The sequence below is a fragment of the Ipomoea triloba genome, chromosome 1 (assembly GCF_003576645.1).
Source record: "Ipomoea triloba cultivar NCNSP0323 chromosome 1, ASM357664v1".
In the NCBI taxonomy this organism is placed as follows: domain Eukaryota; kingdom Viridiplantae; phylum Streptophyta; class Magnoliopsida; order Solanales; family Convolvulaceae; genus Ipomoea; species Ipomoea triloba.
The window spans coordinates 35,648,276-35,667,779 of NC_044916.1; the positions used below are offsets into that span (position 1 = coordinate 35,648,276).

Genomic DNA, 19,504 nt, shown 5'->3' on the forward strand with positions numbered 1-19,504 from the left:
CATCTTTTTTTTTTTTTTTTTTTTTTTTTTTTTTTTTTTGAAACACTCGTGATTTTTCCAAGGTAGTATCTGTTTTATACTTTCTCAATCCTTTTCTGTCTCGGGATTCGATTATGTGATCACCCATTTAGAATGGTAACAAAGAGATGTCATCATACTGCATAATAGTTGTCATCACCCGGGGTTCTATTAGCCTTCTTGATTTGAGCCAATAAGCTACCTTGTGGTCGGGGAGCTGTCTTGGTTTAAGTTAGTCAGTTATAGGTAACATAGATTAGTTTATCTCTGTATGATCTTTTACCAGCTAAGGTCACAAGGCGGGTTTCGCTCATAGCGCACCTCCGAGCCATATGATCTTTTACCAGCTAGGGTCACATGGCGGGCTTCTCCCATAGTGCACATTCGAGTAACATTTGTGAATTTTCCCATAAATCAAAGTATAAAACAATGAAAGTCACTTTGTTGATCGAAATATTTAATTAAAAAAAAAAAAGAAAAAAAAAAAAAGGTGTCAAGCCTCAATGGTCTATTGTCTACAAAATTACATGCCAGATTCAATATTTGCTCCTACATCTGTGCTTTGTCTAAAGATGCAACAAATCCTCCTCCATTTTTGGCTAATGTCATGCACCTTCCTCTGGACAGTTAACTTTTTTCCTTTCATTTTTTTTTTCCTTCTTTCCCACTCAAAGAAAATCTTTAATTCTTGTTGTTTTTTAGGTCATTAGAAATCTATGATTCTGATAATCCTTTTTATCTTGTTCTCACAATGATCCAATAGTCCCAATTTTGGTTTTGTAAGAGAGGCAAAGCAATGTGTGTCTCAGCATCTTGACAGTTGATACAACTTTCAGAGAAGGGAGGAAGAAAGATGTTGCAGAGAGCAGCCAAAAATGCATATTCCTGGTGGTGGGCTAGCCACATTAGAACAAAACAGTCCAAATGGCTGGACCAAAACATACGAGGTATGTTCTCTTCACTCCCACTGATCTGATGTTTTTTTGTCTCATTTTATAATCCATTTTGTTCTTGAAAATTTTGATGGCATAGAATGTTGCTTGATTTGCTTGATGTTGTGTTCCATTGTCACTTAAGATCCATGAAGAGAATAGGAGAATAGGAGAATCTTAATTATGCATAGCAAATGTTTGACAATATGCCAATTGCCAAGAATGGTTGATTAAAGGCAGGCTGCAGAATAGTTCTTGTAAGGCATGATAGATGAGAAAATGGTTGATATATATATATATATACTGCTTGGATTGTGGTTGCAGATATGGAGGAGAAGGTAGATTACATACTGAAGATCATAGATGGAGATGGAGACTCGTTTGCGAGGAGGGCAGAAATGTACTACAGGAAAAGGCTAGAACTCTTGAACTTTGTTGAAGATACATTCAGGAACTACAGAGCTCTAGCAGAGAGATATGATCACTTGTCAAGAGATCTGCAGACTGCTAACCGAACGATTGCAACTGTGTTCCCGGAAAGAGTTCAGATATCGATGTTTGAAGAGGATGGAGAAGGCTTTATGACAGGAGCTTCGGGTGCTCCTCCCGAGCAGTGGAGCAATGATATGCCACCTGCGCCAAACTTAACCATCCCGAAAATCCTGTCAATGATGAAAAAGAAGAGCGATAAGCCTTCAAAAGTGATGACTAAGAAGGGATTGCTCAAGTTCAATGCAGATGATGATGGTAATGCCACTTCAGGCTCAGGGCTGAGCAAAGATGAAGCTCTTCTGGAGATTGATAAGCTCCAGAAGCAGATTTTGGCAGTTCAGACTGAGAGGGAGTTTGTGAAGAGTTCATACGAACGCCAGATAGGCAAGTACTGGGAATTCGAAAATCAGGTTTCAGAAATGCAGGCTAAAGTTAACAGCTTACAAGACGAGTTTGGGATTGGCACGAATATTGAAGACGAAGAAGCTAGAAGTTTGATGACATGCACAGCACTGAAGTCATGCCGGGAGACATTGGAGCGCTTACAAGAACAACAGGAGAAATCAAATGAGGCTGCCAAGGCTGAGAGCCAAAAGGTTCATAATGCTAAGCTAAAATTCGAGTCTCTTGTGAAGGCACTCACTGCCAGCCAGACCATCAGACATAAAATATCTGTGGATCTGAGTGAGGAATCGAAGAAATTGGAGCAAAAACTGGAAAGTTCTGTGCAAGGGAAGAATGATTTGGAGTCTTCAAAGATTAAAAAGGACTCAGAATCCTGTTTTTTTACTGTGTCTGAACTGGCAGAAAATGTTGATGATACTGTGGAAAAGGTCATAAGTCTGGAGATTTCAGCGTCGTCTCAGAACGCTTACCTTAACAGATTGAAGACGGAAGCAGATGAGCTTCTTGTACAGCTAAATCGGGCAGAAGAGGAAAAGGAGACTCTGGCTAATGATTCAGAGAACGCGAGTAAGAAGATAAGAGAGCTCGAGGAAAAGCTTAAGAGAGTTATGAATCTTGAACAAACCATTAATGAGCAGAGCAGCCATTTGCAGACTCATTTTTCTGAAGCAACTTCCACACTTGATGACCTCTCTGTGAAACTCCAAAACGTGCAGCCAGATGAGGAGGCCGACGATAGTTCTTTTTCCAGTTTTTCAGACGCTGATTCACAGAGCCATGGAAACGACAAGGTTGAGAAACAATGTGATTGGCACGATACCATTTCTCCCAAAACGGCAGACCAAAACATTGAACTTTCTGATAAAAGAGACACTGATGCATATGATAGTACTTCCAGATCTCCAGATGTAAATTTATCTGATCTATCGACAAAGGATCCACCTAGTACCATCAATGACAGCGAAAATGTTCTCAATAGTCCTCCAAAAGGGCCTAAATCACACGCACATGTGACTTTTTCTGATACCATTTCTGCAGTTTTAGGAGGTGCAGAAACAGGAATGAAGCAACAGCGAGATGATTTTCCAGATCAAGGTACTTCTCTGGCTAAAAGAGAACATGCTGATAGCATTTCAGACATCCTGGGAGATGAAATGACTGAAGAGAAGTTGAAAAAGGGTGGTTATCCAGATCAAGATTCTGCCACTGCTAAAAGAGAACAGACTGATAGCATTTCAGCCATCGCGGGAGATGAAGTGCCTCGGGAGAAGTTTAAAAAGGGCGGCGATCATCTGGATCAAGGTATTTTGCTGTCAGATAAAATAAAATCAGACATCTGGTTACTTTAACCAGTACTAATCCTTGCACTTTTGCAGAAAATCTTCAGGATCCAAGAACACGAAAAGAGGGCGAAGAACCTGATACAGAATATGATCCGCCGAATTGGAGAGAGTTGTTTTTAAATGGTTCAGACGATGAGAGGGAGAAGGTCCTATTAGAGGAGTACAGAACAGCCCTCAGAAATTACAAAGAAGCGAAGAAGAAACAGAATGAAGCAGAAAAGAAAAGGAGGGCTAGTCACTTCCAGTATGTGATTCAGATAAAAGTCCTGAAGAGTTCTATTGCCTCAAAGGATGCAGAGATTCAATCTTTAAAGAAGAAGCTCAATTCAGCTCAAGAAAACCATTTTGAAACTCAGAAATCCAATGAAAATATTACTAGATCCAGTTCACTGCCCACGGGTGGCAAGTCGCTGGATGAATATATGAAAAGTCTAATGCAATTAATCGATGTGCCAAAAAGCGAAGATGCTCCTGTAAGAGAAGAAGCAAAATCTTCCAGCAAAGATGCTCCTGTAAGAGAAGAAGCAAAACCTTCCAGCGAAGATGCTCCTGTAAGAGAAGAAGCAAAACCATCCAGCGAAGATGCTCCTGTAAGAGAAGAAGCAAAACCTTCCAGCGAAGATGCACCTGTAAGAGAAGAAGCAAAACCTTCAGAAGAGACATCTATATTCAACACAAAAGGTGATGATGATGAAGTAGATATCAAGATTGCCAATCTCGACGAACCTCAGACCTTTTCAACAATTCAAGAGAAGATACGCATGGATATTGATGACCTGCTGGAAGAAAACATCGAATTTTGGCTCAGGTTTAGCACTTCTTTCCATCAAGTGAAAAAGTTTCAGACATCTGTGGAGGATTTGCAAGCTGAACTGCAAAAAGCGAGGGAGAAAAACAAGCACGAGGGCAGTATTAAACCTCCATCACTAATTTCAGACATACGCCCTATATACAAGCACATGAAAGAGATACAGACCGAGTTATTACTATGGCTGGAACATTCCTCAGCGCTGAAAGAAGACTTAAAGCACAGGCTGTCATCACTTACCAACATCCAGGACGAGGTAACAAGGTTGTCGTTGGCAGGGATAAATGACGAAGAATTCCAGCTGAGCAACTATCAAGCTGCAAAATTCCAAGGTGAGATTCTAAACATGAAACAGGAGAACAACAAGGTTGCAAATCAGTTGAGAACAGGAAGTGAACTTGTAGAGAAACTTCAAGCTGATGTAAAGACGACACTATCAAAACTGGAAAAAGAACTCGGGATCAAGAGGGAAAGAGGCGCTGATACTAAGATCCCCGTGACATCTTTCTTGTTTGGAATGAAGTTGAAGAAGCAAATGCCTACAAACATATTGTCTCGTGTAAGTGCTGCATCATTGCAGAAACGGGTCATAGAGACACCAAAATAGTTCTTTATCATTCTTTTCTTATTATTGTTTTCCCTTGTAGTTCTACCAGTATAGACTACTAGTCCATTCACTCCATTCTATGCAGTGTAAAAGTTATCAGAACTCAAAAGGGTTCTCTCTAGCTTAAATATGAATTCTCAGACTTCGCTTTTGATTTTAATTTCAGCATCTGAAATTCATAAACATCTATAAATTTCATGCTTACTATTTGCCATATTTTTGTTTTTAATAAGATGACGTGGTAAATGTATAACTTTTTTACTACAATTTAGAAAGGGCATGTGACATAGCAAAAAAGTAAAATAAATCTAAAACTACTTTATTTTGATAAATAAAATTTCAAAGTACCTGAAAAAAAAAAAAATCAATAATCACATTAGTAGTACTGTCAAAGTAGGCCCCCAAATAATCACATTAGTAGTACTCTCAAAGTAGGTTAGGGCAGGACTCGCTAGAACTTGCACTTTGGCAAGCCTAGAAAAGGCTTGCCCGAACTGTCAAAATCTATTAAAAAATTAATAATTGTATAATAAAAATCAAAACCCATCCTACCCTTATAATGTGTTGGGCCATTATTATGTGCTATGCCAGTAAGCTAAACTCGTTTTGACAACTCTACAAGATAGTCCTAACTAATTCAATATAGAACTACTACTGTAAATTGTAGAGTTTCTTCCAAGACATATATAACCATCCATACAGAAACAATAAAAAAATATTAGTTTACACAGGCCATACAGATATATAAACACTGTATACCTTTGCGTGCTACATCTACAAACCTATATAGAGAAAAAAAGAAATGGCAAACAGGGAAGGAAGGTGGGGGTGTTTGGGTATACTGCAGTGGTTGAGAATCAAACAATACGTACAATGGAGGACCAAGAGAACGCCATTACTCTCCACTATTCTTTTCAAGTTACTTCCTCATCAGCCCCATCCACAGCAGAACGCCATTACTCTCCACTATTCTTTTCAAGTTACTTCCTCATCAGCCCCATCCACAGCCATACTCGACGGGTCTATTTGATTTCTATTTGTGGGTTGCTTTTCATTCATCTCCTTGCCAGTGTTCCCTACGGGTGAAACTATTGCACTGTTGTCATTTGAGCTTGCACACTCGACCTCAGCCTGGTTGCGGTCATTAGCTGAACATTTGGCTGTAGTTACATTAGCCGTTGATGAAGAGTTGATTTGCTTTTCTTGAACACAAATTGTTGCAGCTCTAGCTGTAGAAACAGAGGCTTGATCCCTTTGTCCATTCTCCTTTGGTGCATCACCTGAAAAACAAGTTTCTTCAATCTTCTCTTTGGCTGGAATAGCAGTTTGGTCCACTTGGGCCAACTCCAATGGCGCTTCTTTGGTGGGAACAGCTTTATTGCCTTCAGGGGAATTGGATGGGCCAGGTGCTCGACTCTCTTTGGCAGGCTTTTCCATTACAGTTCCCGAGCCACCCGAGCCAGAGATAGCAGAATCCTTTGCAGTTTTTGTGTCAAGCTCAGATTCTGGAGTAGAGTTGGTACCGTTTGGCACCTTAGACACTGAAGTAGAGTTAGTACCATTTGGCACCTCAGCCAAGGCTTTTGGTCCTGAGATAACAGCATCTTCAACGGTTTTTACATCGAGCTCAGCAGCTAGAGTAGAGTTTGTACCATTTGGCACCTCATTTGAAGCTTTGGGTCCTGGGATAGTAGTACTAGCCAGGTTAGACTGAACTAATTGTGATGCAGGCTTTGTGGAGTGGCTTTGAACTGGCTGAGGTCCAGTTCGTGTGGCATTCGGCAGTGTTTTTGAATGAGACAATAAACCAGTTCGAATGAAGTGCACATTACTGGGTAATGTATTTGCACCAACAGCAGGCGGTTTAACCATAGGGCCTCCTCCTCCAGGCATTATACGGACAGCATTCATAGACTGTGCAGCCTTAAGCAGTGATGCAGCATCTGAAGGGGTAGCAATGCGAGCCCCAGCAGCAACTGCAGCTGCTTTGACCATTGAATCCGGGCTGAGGGTTGTCTTCGTTGGGGGCTTTTTTGGGGGCACTCGTGCTTTTGAAGGTCCCAGTGTTCCTGGCTTCTGTGCCACCATTGCAGAGTCTTGTTGCTGACCCAGATGATTCTGGGATTGGGTACCAGCAAATGAAGCCTCAGCTGCAGGAGGATTAGCAGGGTTACCAGGAGAGATATTTGTGTTTGCCCCTGTTGTTTGAATATAAACATAGATTTGTCAAAGCTTTTCAAAATAGATGAAAGTACGAGGGAAATGAATAAAGGTCAATGCAAAACCTTCTAGTTCAATTTCAAAATACTAGCATAAAGAAGACAATTTTAAAAGAACAGGTAGAAGGAATGAGTTAGAAATGGATGAAAATTCACACTATGCTACCACATTCAACTAAACAAGTATATTAAGAAAATACAATAAACTTAAGTTAAGAGCTACTTATTTGCCTCACACTATGCATTATGAAAGTTTTGAGGCAAGGAAACTTTTGCAACATAACCACATAAGGTTTTTGAGCTAGAAATCATAACCTTAAGGGAGTGTTTGGTTCAAGGAATGTTTTGAGATAAATAAAATTCCCAAGAATCTCACATAACCTAAGAATTTGAAGGGAATGTGATTCCCATGTCCAGAGAATTACCAGTATTGATTGAGCAAACTGCTTTCAAATTATCACCCATAGGCATATCAAGAGCCAGGGACATTGCACGACGAGCTGCTAATTGAGCCTCAGTGGGTTGTGAGCTGTTCCCAACCAAGGTGCCTTGTCGCTTCCTAATAATTGCCCACCTCTGCACAAATTGCAATAAAGTAAATAACAAATTGAAAAATTTGTTGCAAAGTAAATAACGTGGTTAATATATGAGTATATGACTAAGCATCTTGTCAAGGAAAATGATGGTCACGGTTCACTACTTCACTATCTTGTTTACAAAAAATTTAGGTCAGGTTGGTTATACAAGCTTACTATAATATCATTCCGTTGCCGGGATTTGAACCCAGAAAACCTGGGAAAAACCCAGACATCCAAACCATACAAGATAACAACGGACATTCATTAATTAGCAATAAACAATCCCTATTTAACCCAGACATCCTGAAGTTATCTTTATTTCTAGTATGTCTCAAATAAAGATATTTTTTAACCTTAATCTACAACATGCTTTTTGTTAATAAAAAAAAAATAGTAAAATTCATTCTCTTGTCCTTTTTCTTATTCTTTGATTTGTAAAACATGGCTATCATCCAACAATTTGTAATGACAATCTTTTCTCATAGTGCAAAAAAATGGTAATTAAATAGGTCTGTGATAAAGCAGGCATTTAAAATAGAAACAATGAAAGATCATGCATAAATGGCAAGAAAGAAACATATATATTCTAGAGAAAAGACTAGCACAAAAGAATATGTGCTTCTCTATAATCTTAAAGCCATCAAGAAAGAACAAATACTGAAATATAAAAGGGACCTGAGAAAGCTGTGAAGCTGTTCTGTCACCCTTAAAATCCCCTTTCAAGATATTTGCCCAATTTCCTTCACCACATTTTTGAACCGCAGCAATAAGTTCCAAGTCCTCTGCTTCAGACCATGGCTTTCTTTTTCGACGAGGAGGCAAGGTTGCATTTGATGCTCCATTGTTATCTAACCCCTCAGCTGATGTGACATTGGGAAGTGGTTGCTTTTGCACAAAAACTGGAACTGTAATATTTGTTCCTTGCGAAATACTTTGGTAACAATAATCTGAAGGGTTCCTACACGTTTGCCCAGTGGGAATATTTATAGTCAATGGAGCCTCAACAATTGTGCCATTTGACAAATAGGAATCGTTTGGCACCCCAGAAGCAATAAAAACCTATACAAGCAAAGGCAAAAACCCATCACATATATGCAAATATTTTAGTTCTCACTGACAGATCAACTTACAAGGAAGAAGGATATCATCCAGCCTGATAGTTAGCCAGACAATTAGCATTTAAAAAAAAAAAAAAAAAGTGAAAAGAATTACAGAGAAAAAACAAAACAAAAAGAGAGAACAAACAGAAATAATGTAATGTATGGCATCCCACAATTGTCATGTTTGAAGCTCTATACTATTTGAATGTCTAAAACATCTGTGCATTCAAAAAAAAATATTAAAAGACATGTTCTCCACATATAAGGGCGAGGCCAGTAAACACGTAGTAATGATTTGTGAACCCTGCACAGTGAAAGCCACATGCAGAACCTAACCGTATTGCCCCCAGGATGCAGATGCATTACTGACCATTAAATTTGGACCTTTCAGGAAAAAAATAATAATAATAATAATTGGTGCAGGTATTTTTGTTAATAACAAGTTGAAGTCCATCAGTGCATGATACTCAAACTACTAAATCCATCAAGTAAATAGAGTGTCTGCCACAGAGAAACATTAAAAAAGGAAAATATAGGCTTGCACAGTTGTTGTGACATAAAAGGTATTAAATTCTAGAAAAAGATATTAGTATCATGCAATCATAGTTTGGATTACCTTCACACATGCAGCGGCCTCTGCTGAAGCTTCACTGCTAACTGCTGGAGAAGCTTCCAATTCATATTCTAAATCACTATCATCATCCTGGCAACCAAAATGATAAAAGCAATCACCATTGGTACATGGAGCAGAAAATAGCTGGCCTGTTAGATCTACCAAAGGAGACACATTGCTCACACTTTTGTCAAAGAATTACACAGTTGGTGAGGATATACAACAGCCAAGAGGATGTACTGAACCAAACAACGTACAGATATTAATGGGAAACAGAGATACATGTAAGAATCTTTCAACCATCTTTAACATATGACAGTTAACAGGATGCTCAACTTGCTGAACCAGACAAAGTTAAGATGATAATGGGATGCAGTAGAAATAAAGAAACAAGAGCAAGGATTTTGTCAACCGACTCTAGATATGCTTTCATTCACAAGGTCATATCAGGTATCTTAAACCTATACACAAATGCAAACCTTAATCAAACAACCCCAAAACCTAAAAATAACAAAAAGCCCACACACAAGAGATCCAAATTTTAAGCTGCACAGTAGAGCTGTTGCATAAAATTCCACATCAACTTTTATACATGTTGACAGAAGTAGCATCAGATACCCTGTATGCATTATCACATTGTCCAGTTCATGAGATCCCTTCCCATTCATAACATTCTCAAGCTCACCTAATCTGAAGGCTCATATAAGAAAACATCAACAAAAAGACTGAAAAGTCTCTAACTTAAACTAAAGTGTGAATGCCCACACACTGGAAATCCATGTATACCCACATTCTTCTTAAATTATGCTATCAAAGTGCATAACAGCCGGTAGAAGCTTCAAAAACCATTAATCAAATAAGCTCTACCCACACATAGAAAGAGAGAATCGTTCAAAAGTTGACTGACCAGAGGTAAAGCAGTGTCATCCAGCCTATCAGCCAATCCATGGCGATAAGCCAAATGACGCCACAGCATTTGGTACTCCCTAACATTTGTAATCCCAGTGCTGGTCTTCTTCACCAACTCATTCCAATCGATCTTCACCTCCGTAACCTGCGCCACCTCTCGCAACAATGCCAGCACTGTGGTCGCGTTGTACCTTCAATAAACCCCCCAAATATAAATAAATACAAATACGAATTTACGAATTTAAGCTACCAAAATAACCTTCAAAAAAAAAAAGAAAAAAAGAAAAAAGCAGTACCTCTGTAGAAGAGTAGAGATATCTTCTTCACTGACGGAGCATTTTTTGCGGTTACCCGATTTCTCAACCATTTTTAACTCTCCGTATGAGGTGTGTGAGTATTTCTTTCAAAGATTGCACTTTGTTTTCCCGCGAAACGGGTATGGAGCGAGGGGGAAGGGTTTTAGCGAGGATAGTAAAAACCCTAAGACGGAAAGGAGGAGGAGGATGACGTTTGCCGGTGACGGAGTAAAAAAGTGACCGGCTGTGTAAGAAAGATAAACGGATGTGCACCAGAAGTACCGGTGTGAGGGTGGGTGTGGTCGTGTGGACTGTGGAGGCGCCTGGGTTTTGGGGGAAGAACGAGGCCGCTCGGTCAAAATCACACTACCACTCTACCACGGTGTCGTGTTTGGGAGTCGACAAAATTGTAACGTCAGAAAGTAGGTAATGACAGTAAAGCCCTTGTGTAATGTATAGCTTTTGCCTTTAAAAATAAAGAATATATATATTGATCCGAAAAAACTTTCTCAACTTACTGAAGCACAAAGAGTCAATAGTTACATTCACTGAGGGTCGGACCCGCTCCAATCATCCATATGAGAGTGTAAATCGAGACACCGGGTACCACTAGACCACAATCCGAAACTCAAATCTAAAAAATATACAAGCAATTCATTTGAGCTTGATATTATGGGTGTAGCCGTGTAGGATGGCATCGTCTCATATGGTTAGTCTCTAAAAGGTAATTTTGTTCCCAATATAAGATTGATAAATTATTAAATGTTATGCTTATTGATTACTGTAATTTTATGTAAATGGGATGAAAATGTATCATTTATCTCTCATCCATTTTTTTTCCCACTCAGTGTTTTCCAAAGAAATATTTAAAAAATTTATAAAATTTGAAATTAAATTTAAATAAATGTTCTATCTAATTTTTTAAAATTTAAAAGTAAGTTATCACAACCATGTATCGCTTTCTTTTTTGTTAAAGTGAAAAGAAAGATGTCACTTTTTGTTTCTTTATTATATTTCTTCTGTGACACTTGAAATTCCATTGCCAATGGAGCTAAAGAATTGTAGCAGAATATAAACCACATGGGCACTATGGCAGATACTATATCGTAATACCGTAGTATATAAGAGTGAGTTCGTGCACGGCAGATTTATTCCACCACACGTTTTACAAGCTACAGTAATTCTTATATATTTGTTTAATTTAAAAAAAAAAATGTTAGATGAAATCCGAATCCAAATACCGGGAGATTTGACGTCAGTAGAACCTTTTTTTTTTTCGAAAACAACGTCAGTAGAACCTAAAATCTATAAAATGTGGGTAAGAAACATTATTCCATTTGAATTGGACGGGAGAAGAAACATTTATTTATTTAACCATGTATAACAAATATCGTGTACTAAAAACTATGAACCTTTCTGTTCTCAAAAAAAATAAAATTTATGAACCTTTGATGAATAACATGTTAAAAGAAAATTCATAGTCTCTAGATGACAAAATTTAGATGTTGGGAAGACTCAGACCGCTGTGTTTCAATATTGGCAATCGGAACACACAGCAATTTGCAGGCAGAATAGTATGCGTGGTAATGATCACCAGACATCCCTTAGATACCTTCCATCCGTCTGGAGTTTCTTCACTGTGGCCTCAGCCTTTGAAGCATCTACCTTTTCCTGAATTCGAGTAGAACAAACAGGTTAAGTGGACGAAGAGACATAAGTACCCAGTATAAACGATAATAATAACATCGCATACATAGAGATACAGGTACCCAAAATAAACTACAATAATAACATCATTTAGGGCAACCCGGCCAAGGTCAACATGTTAACTTGGTAACCATAAGGTTGCAACTCTCAACAAGAACGGCCTATTGGCATTTTTAATTTGAACTGGTCAGCTATGAACAACCTAACGCACACATACATGGGCAGCCTACAACTAAACGTATAGCTAACATTAGTAGGTAAGCATAATACCTGCTCTTGGACAATAGTATGGAGAGTATGATGTACATCTCGAGCCATCCCTTTGGCATCCCCACATACATATAGATATCCCTTTTGGGAGATTAAACTCCATACATGGGCAGCCTGCAAGTGAATTAAAATGAAGTAAAAACAGTAAAACACTGATCTCTATAACAGAAGCAGGCAAATACTAATTAATATCAACAGGCTTACTCTTTCCATCATCTTGTATTGAACATAATCTTTTTCAGGCCCTTCCCGTGAAAATGCAATAACTAGCTCTGAAATTATGCCTTGATCTACAAAATTCTTGAGCTCCTCCTCATAAATGAAATCCTACAGTGTAATGCTAAGTCAAAATACAATGCAGCAGAATCACATGCATTAGTATGTGCATAAATTGAAACTTTACCATCCTTCGGTTCCTACAACCAAAAAACAACAGTGCAGGGCCAAGTTGAACCCCACTTTCTTTAAGAGCTGCTCTTTCCTGGAAAGCAGAGCAGGTAAAAAGGCATATCAACCCTAGTAAATATTTGTGCAGTAAAAAAACACAAGCAAGAACAAAGTGGAAATGCAATCCCCATACCTGTAGAAATCCCCTAAACGGTGCCAATCCAGTACCAGGTCCCACCATAATAATTGGAATTGAAGGATCAGCTGGCAATTTGAAGTTTGATGGCCGAATGAAAATTGGAGCTGAGCTGCGGTCATGACTTTTCTCCAACGGAATTGCATTCTAATTTCAAGTATTTTAGAAATTAACAAAACCAAAACACAAAATTAGAACTTAAGTACAGTGCAACAAGAAAGAATGAATGTACTGCCCCCACCAAAATCCCATTTTCTTGGCTGGCCATATTTCCTTTAGTTTATGTTTCCAAAATTGGTCACTATCAAACTTCAACAGAACATTTAATGATAAATTTCTAAAGATACCCTTCAGTAATAAAAGCATGGAAGCATCAAATGCAAAATGGCATCATCAGAATAATTTAGCAAAAGTGGTAGGTATAAATGGCATTGGGTGGACTTTGATTAAACTGTGTCTGTAATTAAAGGAGCCCAAAAAATGGTGTGAAGAAACCAGCAGATTAAGTTCGTCCTTTCTACAACCCAACCTTAAGATTTCTTTTGTACCTTCATCCATGTTGAACACACTCCTCTATGAATCCTGCCTGTAGGGGTAGGACCACAAACTAAAGCGCAGGTTACATGGACTCTGTCAGGGGCATATCTACACAGATTTGAAAAACATGGGTTAACACTTAACAATGTCCATTAGCCAAGATGGAAAAAGGGAGGCTCATATTTACCCTCTTATAAAAGATATTTTTACAGGCATATTCATAATAAAATACTCACTTGGGCGAGGATGAGATAGAATAGAAACGCGGTTGTAAGCGAGGAGCAACTGCTGCAAAAAATACACCAAGAGGAGGTCTAGCAGAAGGAAACTCTGACATTACCTCAAGTAAACTTCTTTGACTTGCAACAACCCACTGTGAGTACTCATCCTATACAAGATAAATAGGCATTTGAACAGACAATAAAGTAAAAGTGTACAAAATCACAAGTTTGTTATCAGAAAAAGTCTTTTTCCTAAATTCACAGTTGGGGAGGAAGGTGACCTAAAAGTCTAAAACTAAAGAAAGCAGTAAGGATAATGGAACCACTTTACCTTTCCCTGTGGAGAAGACAAGAACTTGAGCCTTTCGGCCTCACCAGCATCAGTTGCATGAGCACCTAACACAACCAGAGTGGCCTGAAAATGACATCATTTAAATCCAAAAACCAGTCTTGAAATTGCAAAAAATATCACCTGGCTCACAAAGCTCCCACATCATGCAATATTTGTGGATTACCTTTCGAGGAGGATTTAACAGATCTGCATAGCGTGCTAGAGCAGTTCGAAGAGTGCAAGGACCAGGAAAAGGTGGTTGCAATGAACCTCCCAAGGGTGTACCATCATCTTTGTCAGTATGCATAGAAAATAGTAAATCCAAAGGCTGACCCAACAACTTCGCTGCTTCCTCAACAGCTTCATCACAGTTTTCAGCATAGACACCCACGTGGTCTCCAGTTTCATATCTGAAAGCAGCAAAATGTGTTTGCCCATATGTATACATTGCAAATATGATAGAAAATAGTCGGAAAAAGAATACAGCATCATGCTAAAATTTTGAAAATGAAATAAGAGAAAACACAGCCAGAGTTGACCAAAATTAATTTGTCCCCTTAATTTTCAATACGAAGTCATGAACTTACGTTATGCCAGTGCCAGATATGTTGAATTCCAAGTGTATGCATGAACGATCAGACTCAGGTGTATGAAGCTCTCTTTGAACAGCAATATTAACTCTGCAGGAAAAGTTAGAATAAAGCACTTCTACCAACCAAAACAGAATAAAGCAGGCATGCATGTTTAAAGAACCTACCTGCATGGATGGTGGATATCATACACAGCATTTCCATTGGCCATACTTGCATGCACATCATCATAAGTTTTAGTCCCATGGTCATGAACCACCACACGATATTCAGGAATTACAGCAGTGTATTGTGTAGATGCAGAGTTTGCATCACCCTCATCCTTAAGTATTATATCCAATTCAGGCCACAGTTGTTCCCGCCTTAAAAGAAAGCATTATTATAATTAACATTGTAAGGAAAAAAATGCTTCTGCTGCTTTCATTAGTTCATTTAAAAGAGAAATGAACTTTTTTGTACTCCATAAAAAAGACCAGAATAAAATCTACTCATATGTGAAAATTAAAATTTAAAGAACACACAAAACCCAAACCCAAAAAACAAAAGTGAGTGAGAGAGTTACCAAGCAGTAAAATCATCTTCAATGCATTGATCATCATCACCAAGACAAAGTGGAACTAAACATTTTGCACCTAAAAAGTTATCATGTAAGCACATCCTTCAGTTTTATTTTATTATTATGGACATATCTCAAATAACATGATACAACCAGTCAACCACAGACCTGGCCACTCAACCAAAAAGAAAAGAAATAAGCAAAGAAAAGAAAAGTAGTATTTTCTTTATAGAAGAAATAATAATTTTATTGTTGCAATAGATATTATTTTGTCACCATGGAAATTTTGAATCATTTGTGCCATTTTTTCATTTCAAACTGAATTTAAAAACCAAAACCAACCCCTCTTTCTAGCCTGTAGAAAGACGACATTGCAAACACTTGCTAACCAAGGAGAGAGAGAAGAGGAGGCATTTTGCCCAGTCATGGAATTTTAATCAATTATCAGAGGAGACAATGCAGAAGATATAGCAAGTACTTACACTCGTACAGATCAAGTGCAATATAGAAAAGGTCTACATACCTTGTTTACTAAGTTGTTCATCCAAAACTTTACCTATCTGTTTCAAACAGGTAAGTGTCAGAAATCAACTTGATGAACAGATCAGAGATGCACAATGACAATGTCACTCATACCTTGTTAAAATGTTCATACTGACGGTTCCCTAAACCAAATACACCATAGGTAAGCTGTTGAAGCCAGGGGCTCCTTTCTCCTCCCTTGTAGTTACAAAATATTAGAAGGGAAAGCATATGTTAAAAAAATATTTAGCTTTAACAAGCAGAAAATCAATCAAGGTTGAACCTACCTCCGCAAACCATTTATAGAATCTCGCAGCATTATCGGTTGGCTCCCCATCACCATAACTATCATAACAGTCTCAATATGTAAGACTCAAGCATAAGTCAGAAAACTTCTAGGCAAAAAAAATTAGATCATAAGTTACTGTCTGAGTAAAGGTGTATCTTACGTTGCAACCATGAAAAACGCTAATGTTTCTTTTTTCAGTTTCTCCTCATACTGGTCATCATCGGCAGCATAATCATCCTTACAAGACAAAATACAAACTATCACCATGTGAAAGTTAGATAACTGGAAGTGGGTTAAAGCAATGGTTAATATTGCACATACCAAGTCCACGAGTTTCACAACTGCCTTCTCATACCTTGTCTTGATCTCCTCAGCTAAAGCCTGCAAGAATGATCGTGTAAGCAGACTATTGATTAAGAGAAATCAAGAGCCACAAGGATAGACATGTATACACCCACTTAATTCCAAACAATAGGCCATCAGAGCACACTAGTAAAATCAACTCAAATAGCATAATATCATTGCTTCAGGAAATACAGCTTAGTTTAGCTAGCAGAGTAGATAAATGAAAACAACTTGCATGGTAATATTGTGTGCAGGAGATGTGCCCGAAAAAATATTGTGTGCTAGAGAATCCTAAATGGAGTAAAGCGTGTTGCTGTCATATTGAGATATCCACATTTTGGTTAGATAGCTCTTTGCGTCTTGAGAGAAATTGCAACCCAACCAACAGTGCCATACGCACATGGTTTTTTTAAGGACTTAGCCCGAGGAGTTACTACCACTTCGTAAACTAACGAGTCTGAAATTCAATTTAACATGAATTTCTTTTTAATATTTATATCTTCTCCCAAAAATTGATCCCCAACCCTAATTTTTACCCCCAGTAATATTTATACGGAATATCAGTTATACCTTGGGTAGCAAAATATAAATATAAATTGTGGTCCACCGCATTATACCATTCTAGTTAACCATCATAAGCGCGCATGAACGGCAAATTTAACGTTCACGGCGGCACCAAAGAATATAGCGAGTACGATTCCTTAACATCCATACAGAACGAGGAAAAATATAGCAGCAAATACTATTCTTCTTCTCTGAAAAATAAACACCATTACCTTAGCAAACCCCTCGGCGGTACCGGTCTGAGTACCGAAGAAGACGGTGACCTTAACCTTGCCCGTGTCCACGTCTTCCTCCTGCTCAACCGCTCTGGCCTTTGGAACCTTCAAGGGCCTCACCTCCTTACTCCGATCACTCGTTCTCATCCATACCAAAACCAGCAAGCCAACGACGACGGCGATCGACGTCGTCAATGCAACCACCGCCACGTCATTCCCTATCGACACTCCTAACGCCGCCCCGATCGATCTCAGCAATTCCGAACTCGACTCCATTATCCTTCCTCTCTCTATGCAGACAATTCTCTCAGCAGGAGAAGTCGTTGGTTCCCGGTAGCTGAGCTCCAACGCCTTTTTGCTTCCTCCTCGGTCTTAATTTATCTCTATGAAACAAAGGAGGAGGATGAGCACGGCGTACAGTGCCGGCCGGCGGAGCAGAGACAGAAAACGCGTCCGACGGTGCCGGTCGTGGTAAGAGAGATTTCGTTCGCTTACCTTTTTCTCCAGAAGTTTCCGGGCCACGGAAAGAGGGTCTTATTCCGGAAGACGGGGAAATATGGGGCACCCATTATATAGTGTGTGAGAAATTATGTAGTGACGTGTCCAAACCGCAAAAAGTGTGGTGCCTCTCGGTTGACTAATGACGAATTGGACCTTCCCCCACGTGTTTGGAAATTTGGGAACCGGACGATCATACGTTTTTTTGTGGAGTTCAAATTGTTTGGAATACGAGTTGAATTATAATTGAATTGTATACGAAAATATAATATGGTCATTAAATTCAAAATTTTATAATTACTTTTTTAAACAAACTAAATTCATATAAATATATTAAAATTGACTTGTTATTTATTTTAATGTTTAGATAAATTGAAAATACCTCAAACGCATTTGCAAAATAAGTATGAATGCGTGAGCGTGCATTATATTCAATTGCAATTGACAAGTGTATTTGACGTTTTTTTTTTTTTTTAAATTACAAACGGGAGGGGGACACCCCAAGGATTAGCTTTCGGTGCAAACTAGTCGGGACACCGGAATACCCAAAATATCATCATTGAGCAACCCAAGAAGCTCGCTCTCCGGTTGAGGCAGGAACATCCAATCATTCGTCGATTTCAAAGCCATCCTTGCCGAAGCGTCGGCTACTTTATTTTGTTCTCTAAATACATGATTTAATTGAATCTGCCAATTCATCCTCAACCACTTCCTACACTCATTAATGATATTAGCCACCATACCAGTAGGGGATTTCTCGTACTCACTAGCATTAATCAATCCACAACGTGTTTGGCATCTGATTCAATGATAACTTTGCGGTAGCCATGATTCCAAATAGTTTTAAGCCCCTTAAGAATACTCCAAGCTTCCGCTTCTTCAATGGAACAGTGGCCAACTTTTGCTTTAAAACCAAGCAGCCAGTTGCCGATAACATCCCTGAGGAGTCCTCCACAACTTGCATGGCCTGTGAGTGTATCTCGGCTTCCATCAATGTTCATCTTCGTCCAACCATCTGGGGGTTTAGTCCAACGAATGAGGCGTTGGACCTTATTATGAGTATTGCTAGCCGGTTGTGAAATCTTCTCAAAGGCTCTAACAGATTCTGCAACCTGCATATTAATCCACCTAATTTTATGATCAATATCCATACTTTTACCTTTGAAGATTATTTCGTTTCTCCACCTCCAAATCCACCAAAAGAGTAATGGCAAAAAGGATCGGACCATTTTCAACACTACTGAAAGCACCTTTACCTGCAACATTCAGATCAAACCATGTTAGGAAATCAATGTTCCAAAATTTATTAATGGCTGTTTGAGGAAGAAGTTTTATCCACACTTCCATCGCTTTCGGGCAGTGTCTAAGAAGGTGGTTGATATCCTCCATAATGGTCAAGCAGTGTTGACACTGGTCATAGTATATAAATCCTCTTCTCTTTCGTTCATGGTTCGTCATGATTCTTCCATGTCTAACTAGCCAGAGAAAAGTACAAATCTTGTTAGGAACATTGACCTGCCAAAGCCTTTCCCACCCTTTGTCATTATGAGACTCAATGTCACCTTGGATTAAACCATAAGCTGAGGTAACAGAAAAGTTTCCGTTCGCCTCAGGTTCCCAGAATAACTCATCCTGGGCATCATTATCATTACTTAACATACATGCTTTCAGCTTATCCGTGATCTCATCAGGGAGAATTCCGTGGAAGAGATAATCATTCCAACCCCTCTTCGTCCCAATAGTCAGCTACCGTGGCATCATGTTCTTCCTCCGGCACCTCCACATTGGCGTACCAAGCAAGATTTTCTCCTGTAATCCAAGGTTCGGTCCAAAAGGATGTATTGCGACCATTTCTCACCCTCTTGCGTAATCCTTCTTTAATAATGTTTTTGGCCTTGCATATACCTTTCCACGCATTAGAAGCTGTGGGGGTATAATGCATTTACTCAACATCCC

The 19,504-nt window shown here is 38.9% G+C and overlaps 4 protein-coding genes across 5 annotated transcripts; 1 reads left to right on the forward strand and 3 right to left on the reverse strand.

Annotated features, from left to right (window-relative positions):
* The first annotated feature begins 33 nt into the window (after positions 1–33).
* Positions 34–4,817, forward strand: LOC116014296 (kinase-interacting protein 1-like). Its single transcript, XM_031254327.1, has 3 exons — positions 34–965; positions 1,275–3,149; positions 3,224–4,817. Exons 1-3 carry the CDS (start codon positions 872–874, stop codon positions 4,603–4,605), a joined length of 3,351 nt encoding a protein of 1,116 aa, XP_031110187.1. The 5' UTR covers positions 34–871; the 3' UTR covers positions 4,606–4,817.
* Positions 4,818–5,228: 411 nt separating this feature from the next.
* Positions 5,229–10,702, reverse strand: LOC116031381. 2 transcript variants are annotated; one of them, XM_031273583.1, is made up of 7 exons: positions 10,321–10,702; positions 10,023–10,215; positions 9,119–9,205; positions 8,078–8,461; positions 7,250–7,400; positions 5,593–6,803; positions 5,229–5,531 (listed from the first exon to the last, which is right to left on the reverse strand). In XM_031273583.1, exons 1-7 carry the CDS (start codon positions 10,389–10,391, stop codon positions 5,520–5,522), a joined length of 2,109 nt encoding a protein of 702 aa, XP_031129443.1. In that variant the 5' UTR covers positions 10,392–10,702; the 3' UTR covers positions 5,229–5,519. The 2 variants fall into 2 exon arrangements, with proteins under 2 accessions (XP_031129443.1, XP_031129432.1); XM_031273572.1 differs by having other exon boundaries at positions 5,229–6,803.
* Positions 10,703–11,651: 949 nt separating this feature from the next.
* LOC116031483 (NADPH--cytochrome P450 reductase-like) lies at positions 11,652–17,592 on the reverse strand. The gene is made up of 19 exons (XM_031273708.1): positions 17,546–17,592; positions 17,048–17,433; positions 16,248–16,307; positions 16,087–16,163; positions 15,925–15,982; positions 15,752–15,835; positions 15,639–15,675; positions 15,122–15,191; positions 14,727–14,921; positions 14,557–14,649; positions 14,154–14,379; positions 13,970–14,053; positions 13,654–13,805; positions 13,429–13,525; positions 12,878–13,027; positions 12,701–12,778; positions 12,502–12,624; positions 12,298–12,411; positions 11,652–11,991 (listed from the first exon to the last, which is right to left on the reverse strand). Exons 2-19 carry the CDS (start codon positions 17,324–17,326, stop codon positions 11,911–11,913), a joined length of 2,058 nt encoding a protein of 685 aa, XP_031129568.1. The 5' UTR covers positions 17,327–17,433; positions 17,546–17,592; the 3' UTR covers positions 11,652–11,910.
* A 732-nt stretch (positions 17,593–18,324) lies between these two features.
* On the reverse strand, positions 18,325–19,490 carry LOC116013175. Its single transcript, XM_031252827.1, has 4 exons — positions 19,299–19,490; positions 19,042–19,180; positions 18,734–18,804; positions 18,325–18,660 (listed from the first exon to the last, which is right to left on the reverse strand). Exons 1-4 carry the CDS (start codon positions 19,488–19,490, stop codon positions 18,325–18,327), a joined length of 738 nt encoding a protein of 245 aa, XP_031108687.1.
* Positions 19,491–19,504: the final 14 nt, after the last annotated feature.